The following is a 14,987-nucleotide window of genomic DNA, read 5'->3' as shown; positions in this document are numbered from 1 at the left end:
GCTAGGATTTATATAGCGCTTTTCAGCTTGTAAATCTGTATGTATAGTATCTTCTTTGGTCTTCACAACAGCCCAGGGAGGAATGGTATATTACTATCCCCATTTCACAGATGAGGAAATGGAGGCAGATAGAAGTTAAGTGAGGCGCCCAGGGTCACCCAGCTAGGAAACATCTGGGGTTAATTAGAACTCAAGTCTTCCCGGCTCCGAGTCTAATCCTTTATCTACTCATCTGCCAACTGGCAAATTCCTATTTAAATGAATTATTCTTTCTAACTGGTGCTAAATTCTGTTGTTTGATGATACTAACGAGCTGCCAGAGTCTTCTAAATTTGGTGCCCTGGCACAAAGCATTGTTTGCACAACCCTTGTTGTAGCTTTGGGTCTTGCCTTCTCTGTGAGCATTTGCGCCCCCTCCCTATCTCCAGGAAAAAAATGTTTGGGGACTCACTCCAATATCTCGAAAGGGTCCGTGGCTTGGCCCCAATTCTACAACTTCTAGCCCTTACAAGTTGCCTGGGGCACTGAGGTTGTGACTTGCTCAGATTCACGTGGCCAGTATGTGTGTGTGTGTGGCAAGGGGAAGGTTTGAACCCAGACTTGTCCTTACTCTGAGGCTGGCACTCTAATCCACCATACCAGGGTTCCCCTCTGCTGCTGGTGTTCTGAGGATGACAGTGCTACTGCCCTGGCCTTAAGCAGCCAGAGCATCGGGATTCAGAAGCAGAAGCAAAGGAGGTGCAGACATCATAGCATTTAGAGCTAGAAGGATGTTATTAACTTATGTAAATAAACAACATGGAACAAATAGTTTTGATTGGATGGAAACATTAGAGCCTCCTTAGTCCAACCCCCATCAAATCGGCAATGCAATATTATAGATAAATTGCTGGAGCTGAAATCAGAAAGACCTAGGTTCCAATCCTGCTTATTAGCTATGTGACCCTGGGCAAGTCATTTAATCTCTCAGCCTCAGTTAACTGCTCAGTGAGATGGAGATAATTACCTCATGGGGTTGTAGCAAGGATCAAATGAGATAACGTGTGTGTGTGTGTGTGTGTGTGACTGTGGTGTAAATAGCATTCGAGGCTTGGGCTGCCACAGTCCACTTCCACTGGTGCATAGCCAGTTAAGCATGCAGGATGGCAGGATGTCACTTTATTAATTACCCAACAAAGAGTACAGATAACATTTGACTTGCCCACCGCTATACTCAAGTCACCAGACACGTAGTCTTTCTGGTACACAGTCATTCTGGAGTCTCTCCCCCCCTTGTGGCTTTAAACAGCTGGGCAAATAACAGACCAGCCATGGCTGGGTTTTGAATTTTAGCCTAGGGGTTGATATAAAATATTGCTCCGGCTTATTAAAATAGGAAGACTATGGGCTCCAGCCCCCACCCCACATCTGGATTTTTCCCCACCTCAAGCCTCCACCCTCTATATTTATACTATACAGGCACTCAACTTTCTGTAGCCATATGTTTTTTTTTTTAATACGGTGAATCAATTAATCAACAAGCATTTATTAAGTGCCTACTGTGTCCAGGGACTGTACTAGATACTGGAGATACAAAGACATAACAGAGATGGGAAGGCAATATATTCACAAATAAATGGATATTTTATATATATATATATATATATATATATATATATATATTATAGAGAGAGAGAGAGAGAGAGAGAGAGAGAGAGAGAGAGAGAGAGAGAGAGAGAGAGAGAGAGAGAGAGAGAGAGGTGTGCTGGTAAATGTTTAACAACTGGTTCTCTCGGGGAGGAAAGTTACCCACTCGCCACACTTTTAAGTTTAATCTGTATTATTAACACTTTGTCTGTCACTTTCTTACGTCTAGACAATTAACAAAACAATAAACCAAGCCCTGATTTGTAGCTACTGATTTTCTGAGGTGTAAATTTCCACACTAAAAATTTAACACTTGGCTCTTGGGAGCCGGTTTGAGCTGGCTCCAGCACACCACTGGATATGTAATATATTGCAGTGATGGAGGAGGGGTAGAAATACTAGTAGATGGGAGAATCGAGAAAGGTCTCTTAAAGGAGGTGTCACTTGAGCTGAGTTTTAAAGAGCTCAGTTTTAAGAGGAGGGGCTGAAGAGGGAAAGTATTTCAGGCATGGGGGACAGTTGTGCAAAAGGACAGAGATAAGGGGATGGAGTGTTGTGTATAGCTGAAATATATAGTGAGTGAAGAGGAGTAATCCATCAGTCTGGAATAATAGAGTCACACTGAAGGGCTCTCAATGCTAATTAGAGAAGTTTGAATTTCGTTCCAAATGCAGTGGGGAATTAATGAAATTTCTTGAGCAAAGGGAATGGCACAGCCTGGCCCATGCTTCAGGAATAGCACTTTGGCAGTTGCGTGGAGGATGGATTACTGGGAGGGGAGTTGCAATAGCAATGGTTCAGGTGAGAGGTGATGAGGATCTGGGCTAAGGTGATTGTGGAGTGAGCAGATAGAAGGCAACAGTCCTGGGATGTGAAGGTAAGAGTCGGCCACTGATTAGTATGGGAGGTATGGAGTGATGAGAGGAAGGAGGTGTTGAGGATGACTTTGAGGAACCCCAGTGGTGATTGGGAAGATGGTGGTGCCTTCAAAAGAAACAGTCACGTTTGGAAAGGGGACAGTGAGGGCTTGCAGAGGTCATGAGCTCGGTTTGGACGTGTTGAACTTCAGCTGGAAATGTCCAAAAGGCAGTTAGTGATGGGAAGCTAGGACTTAGATTTGTAGATTTAGGAGTCATCTACATAAAGATAATCAATGAATGCATGGGAGGTTTTGTGTGTGTGTGTGTGTGTGTGTGTGTGTGTGAGAGAGAGAGAGAGAGACAGAGAGACAGAGAGACAGAGACAGACAGACAGACACAGAAAAAGAATGAGAGACAGACAGACAGACAGAAAAGAATGAGAGAGAGAGAGAGAGAGAGAGAGAGAGAGAGAGAGAGAGAGAGAGAGAGAGAGAGAGAGAGAGAGAGAGAGAGCAGACCCTTGGGGAACACCCACAGTTAGAAGGCCGGACATGATTGATTGATGAACGTGGAAAGAAGACCAAGAAGGCTTAGTGTAAAAAGCTTTTTCCTGGACTTTGGTTGAGTAGGGGAGGAAGAGATATAAGGACAATAGCTGGAGGGGGTGGGAGGGTCAAGCGAACGTGCAAGAGAAAAGGTTTCAGTTTCCCTGCTTGGGCACTTCACCCAGAACACATCCCAGGTCAGGGAGAAAGGCTTTAGTGCTGGTGATCCCCAGGGCGCAGCAGCTCAAGGGTCCCCTTCTAGTACACTGAAGGCAAGGGAGAAGACTGGGGGCGTGCTGGGAGGAGGCTTGTCCTCCTAGACTTCTCAAGTCTCCGGTTAAGGAAGTTTCCAAAGCTGCCTGTCTCCGTCTGGCTATCTGGGCCGATCGCTGCTTTCTGCTCCACGGTCCTTCTGACCCACACGTAGTGGTCTTGGTCACAGCCGCTCCCCGTTCACGGGACAAAAGGCAGACAGGGCTGTCAAGGACAACAGAAAAGGAAACGGGGACCCTGAGCGTATGCACCCAAATTCCATCACTCCCAGCATCTCACTCATCTGTTTCCCCAAAGGCAGAGGTGAACGGCCATTGTCAAAATAATCAGAACCCGGGCAAAATGCTTGGCGAACAGTAGAGCGCTATCAGCGTGAGCGATGAGTATTATTTCATGGCCAAGGAAACGAGCCCAGAGAGAGGAAGTGTCTAGCCCGAGGACGCACAGCAAATTGGTAGTGGTTTCCCGATGGTCCGCTACTTCCCGAGGGGAGGGGCTCGGGGCTCGGAAGGTTAGGGACAGGAATGAGGTGGGGTGAGAGAGGGGGCAGGAACGGGAGACCTCGTGGCACTGGGGCTAGAGGAGTGCCCGGGGTCCGGGTCACACGAAAGCCCCCCGCCCCCGCAGCCAGCCCTGGGGGGCGGGGAAGGGCGGGGGCCCCGCTGGCTACGCCCCGGGTCGAGGAAGGAGGCGGTGCTCTGGGGTCCCGAGCAGCCGGGGCGGTGCAGCCCGTCCCGTCCGGCCGTCGGGGCCCTCCCCCTGCCATCCAGCTCCACGTCCTGCTAGCGCCAGGTCCCGGCTCGGGCTCGGGCTCTGGAGCAGAGCGGGGCGGGGCGGGGCGGAGCAGCGCCCGGAGAGCCGCTGCAGCACATGGACCAGCCTCGGGGCCGGGGGCCGGGGGCCGGGGCCGGGCCCGGGACGCCCCTGCGCCTCCCCAAGCCCAGTACGTGGACCCTGTGGCGCGCCAAGGGGCCGCCGAGGAACCCGGCGCGCTGGAAACCAGGTGAGTGGCGCCCGCCCCTCTCGCCCGGCGGGCGGGCGGGCGGGCGAGCAGGCTAGGCAGGGAGGGCGGTTGGCCTCTGGCCGCTCGGGGCTGGGCTCACCCGCTCGCCCGCCCGCGGGCGGCTATCCCCCGCTCCTCTCCGCTCGGCTCCGCGCTGCTCCGCTCTGCGCTCTGCGCTCCGCGCTGCCCCGCCGGCTGGCGCTGCCCGCCTCCCGCCCCCTGCGCCCCCCACCTCATCTCCTTCGGCCGCCGCCCCACCTTTCCCCTCTCCTTTGCATCACCTCCTTTACTCCTATCCGCCTTTGTCCCTCTCCCCCAGCCCCAGCTCCCCATCTCCCTGTCCTCGGCCGCCCCTCTCACCTCTCCCGCTACACTCCGCCCCCTTTCTCTCGGGCTTCTTCTGGCTTTCTGTACCCCCTTTCTTTATCTCCCTCTCCCCTCTCTATTTCTGTTTCCCTATTCCTCTCTATCCTCTCTCCCTGTCCATTCTGTCTGCCTCTGTCCCCATCTCTCTCCCTCTTCTGTCTCCCTCTCCTTGTCCCCTTTCTCTGTCTGTCCCTCCCTGCCTCTCACTCCGTCCTGTCTCTGTCTGCGCCTCTGTCCTTTACCACCCCAACACCTCCCAACCCCTGGCTCCCTGTGTCTTTCCTCACCCAAATGTCTTTATATCAGGGCATCTCTAAGAGTCCCCCCAACCTTTCAAATTCCTGTGCCCTCTCCTCTTCAGGAATACTGCCCCTCACCCCCCATCCCAGCCCCTCTCAGATAGAGGAAATAGGAAATAGGGTTGGGATTCTTGCCCTATGACTCCGAGACAGAGGAGCCTAGGGGGAGGGGAAATTGGGGGTGGGGTGGGGGGAAGAGGAAATCTAGAGGCATCTGGGCATGCTCATTCTGCGTCCCGGGAGGGTTATTGCCTCTAAACTCCTAAAGCACTTAATGTCTCTACCATTCATTTGGCACTTACCAACAAAATAGCTTATCTTTTTATGTGTGTATTTCTGGTTTCCCTGCTAACGGACTGCAAGCTCCTTGAGGGTAGGATTAGGCCTGATACTTCTCGGTATCTCTTCCCCATCCCCCCGGCCCCACCAAGTTCCTTGCATTTTTGGTAGCCAATCAGTAAATGTTAGTGATTGGGATTGATTGATGTATTCCAGCTAGCTCTGAAAGTAGCTGCTAGCATAATCCAAAAGCGAATGTGGTGACAGCAGTCCATTTCGGGGTCCGACCTGGGGTCCAATTTTACCTCCAACATTGTGCAGCCGTGGACAAGTAAGTCCTTTTCCCCCTCTGTGCCTCAGTTTCCTCCTTTGTAAAATGAGGGAGTTGGACTAAATGGCCTCCCAGGTCCCTTCTAGCTCTACATCTGAGATCGTATGTGTGATCTAGGGCAAGTCACTGTACCTCCCTGAAACTCAGTTTCCTTCTTTGTCCAACGAGGGTGATGACTCGAAGGCCCTTCCGACTGGAATATTCTATATTCTAAGGTCATTTCTAGCTTGCCATTCTGTGATTCCATGGATTTCAGGGACATGGATTCCCATATGGATCTTGCCTTGGCCTCCTTGGAGTCTTCTAGAAAGGAAGTCCAAGTCTCAGACTTCCGGACTGTATGGTGCTTAGCATGGAGAAAATTGCCTCGTGCCTTACTATCTCTCCTATGCCCCTGCTTGTCCAATCCTGGCCAAGCCTGGTGTGGAGGGATGACCCACCCCCTCCTCCGGTGACTGAATGTGCCCAGCCTGGCCTGATTTAGAAGTTGCCAAATCCCAGGAGACCTGGAATGGCAGGACAGGGGTTAGGCCCCTGGCAACTGGATGTTAAGAGCAAAGCTACATCCTCTTCTGCCCTCTTGGGCCTCTGTGTACTCCATATGCAGACTGAGTACAGAGGCATGAGGTCAGGCCAAGACTGTGGGAGGATGGAAGGGTGCTCACTCACTTACTTCCCCCCCAACCCTCACCCCTTCCCCATAGTGCCCCTGGCCTGGGTGCTATGTACCTGTGAAGGCATGAAAATGCCACCTAGGAGAAACATTCACTCCAAAAGGACAGACAGGTATGGAGTTCCCGCAAGGTAAAGTACTAGGAGAACTGTAGAGCTGGGCATGACTTCCAAGGCCCTCCAGTGCCAGCCTGCTTCATTTTGCAGAGGAGGAAACTGAGGCCTGGATAGGAAAAGTGCCTTGCTCAGGGCCATATGTAGATCATAGATCTACAACTTGGAGGGAACACCTCCTTTTCCCCCAAGTAGTTTTACAGGTGAGGAAACTGAGGCACAAAGCTAGGTAGGGACCTGCCCAAGGTCATGTAGTTTAATGCTCTTCACTCTACCATAGGGCATCCTGTCATGGAAAAGTCAATTGAAATAATATACATTCCATGCTATTTTGAGAGGGGCTGGATTTGTGATTTCTTAGGTGAAAGGAACTCGTGGAGAAGATAATGCATATCACTACCTACTTTTCGTTTTAGATAGCTGCCTGACGCAGTGGGAGGTTAAATTAAACCTCGAGTCATACAGCCTAGATGTGGCCAAGGTGTGACTTGAACCTGAGTCCTAAGCCAGCTCTCTGCCCACTCTGCTGCTTTATAAACTGCTATTCTGACCTCAAAGCTGTTATTATTATTGTTGGAAATTGATCTCTAATTAGGTATCTTTGCCCCAAGGCTGCTCCGCCTCCTGCCTTCCCTATCTATGTTAATGGCCCCACTGCCTTCCTAGTCCAGGAGATTGGAATCCAGAGTCACCTTTGGCTCCTCCTTTCCCCTCCTCTTTCCCCTCCCCCTTCCCTTTCCCTTTCCCCTTCCCCTCCCCTTCCCCCTCTCCCCCAGGTATCCTGGATTCTAGCCCCTCCTCTCTGTTCCGGCTACTACCACCCTATTACTCGGGCTCCTCACCTCCCCCTTGGGGGATTGTAATAGTCTCCTAATAGCCCTTAATTCACCACTCCCAGACTCTCTCCCCTCCCCACTCCATCTTGGACAGGTTACCTGGATTAACCTGCCCCAAAGTCGCCCTATTATGTGGGTAAACCATTAAAACAGTTTACCTGCAGGATAAAATGGAAATTCCTTAGTTTGGCGTTCAAGGCCTGTCCACCATCTGGCCCCAATTTTCCTTTGCATCCTTATCTCTTCCCCCATGAAATTACCGCCCTCCAACCACACTAGACTGATCCACATATATGCTGCTCGTCTCCCCTCCCCCACTTTTCGGTTTTTGCTCATACCACTTCCTATATCTGAAGTGATCTCCACCCTCCCACCCTACTCATCTTTCAAAACCCAGCTCAAAATTCCTTCTCTTCCCCAAATCCATCTGAGATCCTTCCCCCTTGGAAACAAATTCACATAAGACTTGGTGTCTCTTTTTATGCATTTATCATGATGCAGTTATATTCCAGTCATTTGTGTGCTGGGTCCTAAGGCCTAGGTATGAGGCCCTACTTTGCCATTTGCTGTTTGACCTTGGTCAAGTTCCGTTTCTGTGAGGGGTGAGAGGGGTGGAAGGATACTATCAAAGGTCTCTGAGCTCTGATGTTTTTGGATTTAGTGCTCTAAAGTCCTTCCCAGCTCTGACATTCTGTGTTCTGAGGTCCTTTCCAGCTTTGACATTCCCTGTTCTAAGGCCCCTGCCAGCTCTGAATTCTCTGTTCTAAGGGCTCTTCTGGATCTCAGCATTCTGTGCTCTAAGGTCCCTCCCAGCACTGACATTCTATTATTGACACCTCTTCCTCCTGAAAGTGGTCCTTTCCGACTCTCCTTCCTATCTGTGAGTGCTGGTCCTCAGTCAGTCAGTAGAAGAGCATCAATGGGTTCCCTGAATGGCTTGTGTGAGTCACGTGTATTCCCATCTGTCTGTGGCATAATTGCCCAGATAGCCCCCTCTCGGGGGACAGCCCTGGCACAGTGGCCCCTCACCAACCACATGAATAAGCCTGAGCACTGGGCAGAGTTCTCCAGATTTCCCTCTCCTCAGAGAGGAGAGATTCTGTGCAGGTTTCATCAAGGGCTAAGCAGCGGGTTCCAGCTTCTCATCTGCTCCTTCTCACTCAGCTGCCCCGCTCCTTCTCCTTTCATGGTAGGGTGGCATCCTCTGTACCTTTCTTGTTTCATTCCAATTGTTAGAGCTGGGAGGGACTTTATTACATGGAATGTGAACGTTAATCAGTCATTCAACCAGTCTGTCCACGAGCATTTATTAAGCACCTACTATTTGCCAGTGTGCAGAGAGCTGGGAGGGACCTTGAAGCATAGAATATCCGATCCAGAAGTGAACCTAAGACATAGAATGTCAGCTGGAAGGAACCTTAGAACATAGATGTGAGAGCTGAGAACTTGGAACATAGAAAGTCAAAGCCCTAGAAGTCCCCCTTCATGCACATTTATGTCAAGCTTTGTGGTTTCTGAAGGGTTTCATGAATATTGTCTCTCTTGGTCTTTAATCCTGTGAAGCAGGGAGTATTATCATTTCCCAATATCAAATATTATCCTTCTCTTTTACATGCATGAATATGAATGCACATGAGTGGGTGGTCTCATGAGTGGGGTGTACTAACACGCACATGCACACACACACACACACATGCACAATGGTAGAACATGTAGAATTTACTAAGCATCCTCCTTAGCAATGGATAGAACACTGGATTTGACTTCAAATATCTTTCACCTCTGTGACCTTGAGTAAGTCCCTTCCTCTTCCAGGGCCTCAGTTTCCTCCTTTGAAAAATGAGGAGGTTGGGCTTGATGGTGGCAAAGGTCTCTAGATCTCTGACTTTCTGGTCTTTTTTTTTTGTTTGTTTTTGTGGGGTTTTTTTGTTGTTGTCGGGCAATGGGAGTTAAGCGACTTGCCCAGGGTCACACAGCTAGTAAGCATCAAGTGTCTGAGGCTGGATTTGAACTCAGGTCCTTCTGACTCCAGGGCTGGTGCTCTATCCACTGTGACTTTCTGATCTCAGTGACCCTGATGTGGCTATCCTCCTGCCTTTTGCAAGCATTATCCCAAAAGAGACCACAGTCCCTAACAGGGGCATTGCAGACATGATTATGCCCATTTTACAGATAAGGAAAGTGAAGCTCATCAAGGTTGTCCAGCATTACATCTTGAGTAAATGGCAGAGACAAGATTGAAGCCTCAGTCTCTTGTGGAATTCTATGATGCTTTCCATACCATGCAGCCTGTCTAGAGTTTAGGGTCCCAGCTCTTGAGCTGGAAGGGATGTCAGAGGCCATGCCCCTTAATTGACAGAGGAGGAAACTGAGGCCCAGGGCGGGGGAAGGGACTTGCTCATAGTCACAGGAATGCTAAGCATCAGAGGCAGAATTTGAACTCAGATTCCCCAGAGCCAGTCCTCTTTCCACTGTGCCACACCACCTCTTAGAGTTTAAAAGGAGGTGACCAGGACCTGAAATCTTCCTCCCCTCCCCAGTATTCCAAATGTACTCTTCACACTCGCACTTCAGAATCACATAATAGTAAATGTGAATGGAAATCCAGTGGTCATGTAACCCAGCCCTCTCAATTGGGAGAGGATGGAACTGAGGCCCAGAGAGGGGATGGACACACTCAAGGTTGCACAGCTCATCAGTAGCTCAAGCCTTCCTGATTGCAAGACTGGGGGATCTGGCAACATCACCATGCTCATGGATAGGTGGCCCAAGGTGGTCTTGGTTCTGCTTTTTTTTTTTTTTGGTGCGGCAGTGGGGTTAAGTGACTTGCCCAGGGTCACACAGCTAGTAAATGTCAAGTGTCTGAGGCCGAATTTGAACTCAGGTCCTTCTGACTTTAGGGCCAGTGCTCTATCCACTGCACCATCTAGCTGCCTCCTAAGAGACCATTTAATCAAGCCCCTCTTAGAGGACGGATGGGGAGCCTGAGGCCCCGAAAAGGGTCATTGGATCATAGATTTTGAGCTGGAAGGGACTTGAGTCTAGCCCCCATATTTTACATATGAGTCAACTGAGGCACAGAGAAGTTTTTGTGACTTGTGCAGGGGTACACAACTAATAAGTATCTGAGGCAGGATTTGAAGCCAGGTCTTTCTGACTCCTAGCTCTAGTTCCTAGCCAACATGCCAGGCTGCTTCTCAGGAGGAAATGACTAGACCAAGGGCACATAGCTAATAAGTAGCAGTGCCAGGATTCCAAATGATGACCCCTGCCTCCAAATCCAGTGTTCTTTCCACAGTCTCTCTCTATGCACGTCTCTGGGGAAGTGGGAGGGAAGCTAGGGCCTAAGGCTTGGAAAAGGAAGAGCCAGGTGGAAGGGAAGGGTTGAAGGCAGAAAGAAGGGGAGAATGAATCAGCTTTTCCAGCTGTTCCGTTTTCCCGCCTCATCCCTGGCCAGCCCCCAGAGGGGTCCACACTGTCTCCGTTGCAGGGTGTCAGCTTACGCAGAGCCCTTGTGGATGCCAACTCCAGTCCTGGCATTGGGGAAGGGAGCATGGGGGTGGGGTAGAAGAGCCCCACAGTTGTTGCTGCTATTTCTCAAGGTGGGGGGTGTGGTGTGGGAGGGGAGGCAGGGAGTGAGCCACATTCCATTTCAGTCTAGGGGACTGAAGGCCAGACTGGAGGTGAAGACACCTGGGACTGAAGGCCTGGCACATTCACTGGCTCAAAATACAGATCTAGCATTACTGCTGTGGACAGAGCTCTGTGCTAGGCATCAGGGGACTGAAAACAGTGATAACATAGTGTCCCTGTCCTCATGGAGCTTATGGTCTAGTAGGGAGATAAAATACAAGCACAGATGTCTTGGGTCCACAGATGGATTTCAGGGGGTCTGTAAACTTGGATAGGAAAAAAAATGACATTGTTGTTTTCCTTCACCTCTAACTGAAATTTAACCTTTCCTTCAGTTATTTAAAAATGTGATTTTGAGAAGGAGTCTATAGGCCTCACGAGACACTGCCAGAGGGAAGGGTCCAGGGCCCCACAATGGCTTAGAACCCTTGGTATAGTGATTGGAATACCAGCTCTGAAGTTAGAAAACCTGGGTTCAAATTCCTCTTCTGATACTTGCTCTCTCTGTAACCTTAGGGAAGTTCCTTCATGTCCCCAGGCCTCAGTTTCCTCTTCTGCAAAATCATGGTGTTGGACTAGATGGTCTCAGAGGTCCTTTCCAGCTCTGTATCTAAGATCCTATGATCTACCAGATAGCTATCTATCATAAGCAATTATACCATAAGAGTTACATGCAAGCTGCTATGTGAGGTCAGAGAGGAAAGGTCATGACCAACTAGGGGTGTGAATCAGGGGAAGTTTCCTGGAGGAGAGGGCATTGGAATTAGATATTAAGGATAGGGAGGGAATCAAAAAGAGGGGAGAGGGTATCAGGCCTAGGGAACAGCTTGAACAGGGACAGAGAAGAACACAATTTAGCTGAAGCATAGAATATGTATGTTGAGGGCAGTTGTGTGAGACAAAGTTGGTAAGGTAAGGTGGTTCCAGGTTGTGGAGAGCCTTGAATGCCAGGCACACAAGTTTGAACTTTATTCGGGAGGTCATAGGGAGCCATTGAAGATTTTTGAGTGGAAGAGTAGGCATCTCACACAGAGATTATCCTAGCAGCAATCTGAAGGATGGGTTGGAAGGGAGAGAAAATGCAAGTGACTTTCTGGGAATCAATAGGATTAAGAACAGGAAGGTAATTGAGAGATCTGAATCCAATCTCCTCATTTGGTGATTTGTCCAAAGCAACACAGCTAGTAACTATCAAGAATTCAAGTCTTCTGAATCCACATCCAGTGTTCTTTCCACCTAAAAACAGCAACAACAAACATTCAGTAAGCTTCTACTATGTGCCAGGCCTTGTGCTAGATGCTGGGGGTGTGTGGAGAAAAATGAAACAGTTCCTGCCCTCAAAGAGTTTATATTCTGTTTAGAGGGAAAGAGCATGAATTCAAATAGATACGAAGTAAATAGAAAGTAATTTCCCGGAGAAAGGAAACTGACAAGGAGAATGCAAAAGGCCCCCTTCTAGGAGGAGGCAGATTTGAGCTGAGCCTTGGAAGAAACGAGGGATTCTTAGAGGTGGAGGTGAGGAGGGAGTGCATTCCAGGCATGGGGGGACAGCCTGTGCCAGCCACAGCAGCAGAAGATGGAATATCACGAACAGGGAACAGTAAGCAAGCCAGTTTGGTTGGAATGTAGAATGTGTGAGAGGCAGTAATGTGAAATACGTCTGGAAAGGTAGCTTGGAGCCAGACTAGGAAGGGCTTTCAATCCCAAGCAGAGTAGTTTGTATTAGATCCTAGAGGCAATACGGAGGCACTGAGGCTTCTTGAGTGGGGGAGGGGCGGGGGGTGGGGGAGCCTCGAGCTTTAGGAAGCTCGATTTGGGAGCCCTGTGGAGGAGGGGAGAGACCTCTTAAGAGGCTATAGCCATAATCCAGATGAGGGAGGGTGGTAGCCTGGAAAAGGAGAGGAGACAGTAGGAGAGATGCCGGGAGGGGAACTCTACAAGACTTAGCAAACTAATTGGATAGAAGGGGTGAGAGTGAAAGGTCGAAGGTGACACTGAGGTTGTGAACTTGGGCGACTTGTGCCCTTGACAGATATGGGGAGTGCAGAAGGAGGGGGTGGGTCTAGGGGGAGAGATCACAAGTTGTTTTTCAGAGGTGATCAGCTGGAGATGCGTGAGGGACATCCAGGTAGAAATGTGAGCTCAGGAGGGACGTGAAGGCTGTATATGTCGATCTGGAAATCATCAGCTTAGAGATGGTAGTTGATTCCTTGGGAGCTGATGAGATCACCAAGTGATCTCCTTATGTAGAGAGATAAGAAAAGAGGGCCCAGGAGACACCCGCAGTTAGGGGCAAGACATAAAATGATGACTCAGTCACTCAGTAAACATTTATGTGCTATGTGCCAGACACGGTGCTATGCTCTGGTGATACAAAGAAAGGCAAGAGACGGTCTCTGGCCTTAAGGAGTTCACAGTCTAACAGGGGAGACAACATGCAAACAACTATGTATATCTAAGATACATACTGTCCAAGTTGGAAATAATAAACAGAATAAAGGCACTACTAGCATTGAGGGGGATCAGTGGGGAAAGGCTTCCTGTAAAAGATGGGATTTAGCTGGGACTTGAGGGAAGCCAGGAGAAGGAGGAGAAGAGGGAGAAAGTTCCAGGCATGAAGGACAGCCAGTGAACATGCTTAGACTTAGGAGATAGAGTGTCTTGTGTGAGGAATAGCAAAGAGGTCAGTGTCACAGGGTCTCAGAATACTTGGGGGTTGGGATGGAGGTCTATAGGAAGACTGGAAAGGCAGATTTTGTATTTGATTCTGGAGGTGGCTGAGAGACATTGGAATTGATTGAATAGGAAGGAGGATGACATGGCCAGACTTATACTTTAGGAAGATCATTTTGACAGCTGAGTAGGGGATGGACTGGAGTGGGGAGAGCCTTATAGCAGGCAGACCCACCAGCAGCTACTGCAATAATCCAAGGGTGAAGCGATGAGGCCCTGCACCAGGGTGATGGCCATGTCAGAGGAGAGAAGGGGGCATATTCGGGAAATGTTGCAAAAGTGAAATTGACAGTGCTTAGCACCATCCAGCCAAAGCAATGCAGCTTGATCCTTCAGATAGATAGGGAGGAGGAGAACTAGGAGAAGTGTCCCAGAAAACCGAGGAGAAGAGGATGGTCCTTTGTGATAAAAGCTGTAGAGATCTCAGGGAGGAAGAGCACTGAGGAAAGGCCATTGCATTTCACGATAAAGAGATCACCGGTGACCTTGGCAAGAATATTTGCAGTTAAGTGGCAGCAGTGGAACCTAGTTAGGAAACTGGACTTCAGAAGACTTGGGTTCAGATCCTGCCTAGGGAGAGGGAAAGGATGCTGCCACCCCAGTGATGGCTCCATTGAGATCAGATAGGACAAATCTGTAGTGAACATAGTCAACAGAGTCATGGGACTTCTTCCTTTGGAGTTTGGCAGCTCAGAAGTAGGGGTGGATAAGGCAGATGGTGGAGGTTATCCAGAGCTGGGGTTTGGAAAGGAATGAGAAGTGCTAAAACAAGGGGACTAGGGATTTGAACTGGTTAAAGGGAGGAAAGGTAGGCCAGAGCAGAGGTGATGGATAGAGGGAAGGGTGGAAGGATTGGAAGTTGCAATGGGGAGACAATTAGGAGAGAAGGGGGAAAGGAAGGAAATAAGCATTTATTAAGCACCAACTATGTGCTAGGCACAGTGCCAAGCACTTTACAGATATTATTTCATTTGATCTTCCTAACCACTGAGAGGTGGGTGCTATTAGGATCTCCATTTTACTGTTGGGGAAATTGGGTGACCCAGAGTCACACAACTAGTCATTTCCAAGGCTGGGATTTGAACTCATCTTCCTGATTCTCTGCCCATCACTCTATCTGCTATATTACTCAGCTGCCGCCTAGGAAGCAATAAGGCAGAGAGAAAGATGGAAAGATTGGAGGTTGTGGTCAGATAAAGGAATTTCAGAGTTCTGCACCATAAAGCAAGGGTAATCTCTCTGTGGCTGGGGTGGAGTGTGAATGTCATGGCTGCTGAGGAGGTCAGTGGACCTGGAGACCAGGGTATTTGAGGCAGTCTTTAAGGATTTAGGGCTCAGTGGGGAGAGGAAGACTGGGAGGCCAGTACTGAACCCGTTGAGAAAAAAGAGACAGTGAGTTGGGGGCTGGTAGTGAATA

The 14,987-nt window shown here is 49.4% G+C and overlaps 1 protein-coding gene across 2 annotated transcripts in view; it reads left to right on the top strand.

Annotated features, from left to right (window-relative positions):
• Positions 1-3,899: 3,899 nt before the first annotated feature.
• The window catches only part of STARD8 (StAR related lipid transfer domain containing 8), an 80,997-nt gene continuing 69,909 nt past the window's right edge, over positions 3,900-14,987 (top strand). The window contains exon 1 of one of the 2 annotated variants that reach the window (XM_020967249.2): positions 3,900-4,307. In XM_020967249.2, the coding sequence (XP_020822908.1) occupies positions 4,175-4,307 (133 nt within the window). In that variant the 5' untranslated portion in view covers positions 3,900-4,174. The remainder of the gene's footprint in view (positions 4,308-14,987) is intronic. The other variant, XM_020967250.2, reaches the window with a different exon arrangement.

This window comes from Phascolarctos cinereus, unplaced genomic scaffold (assembly GCF_003287225.1).
Source record: "Phascolarctos cinereus isolate Bilbo 61053 unplaced genomic scaffold, phaCin_HiC Scaffold_8;HRSCAF=390, whole genome shotgun sequence".
Lineage (NCBI taxonomy): Eukaryota > Metazoa > Chordata > Mammalia > Diprotodontia > Phascolarctidae > Phascolarctos > Phascolarctos cinereus.
The sequence above is the reverse complement of the archived record's forward strand: the minus strand, read 5'-3'. Positions and strand labels throughout refer to the sequence as shown.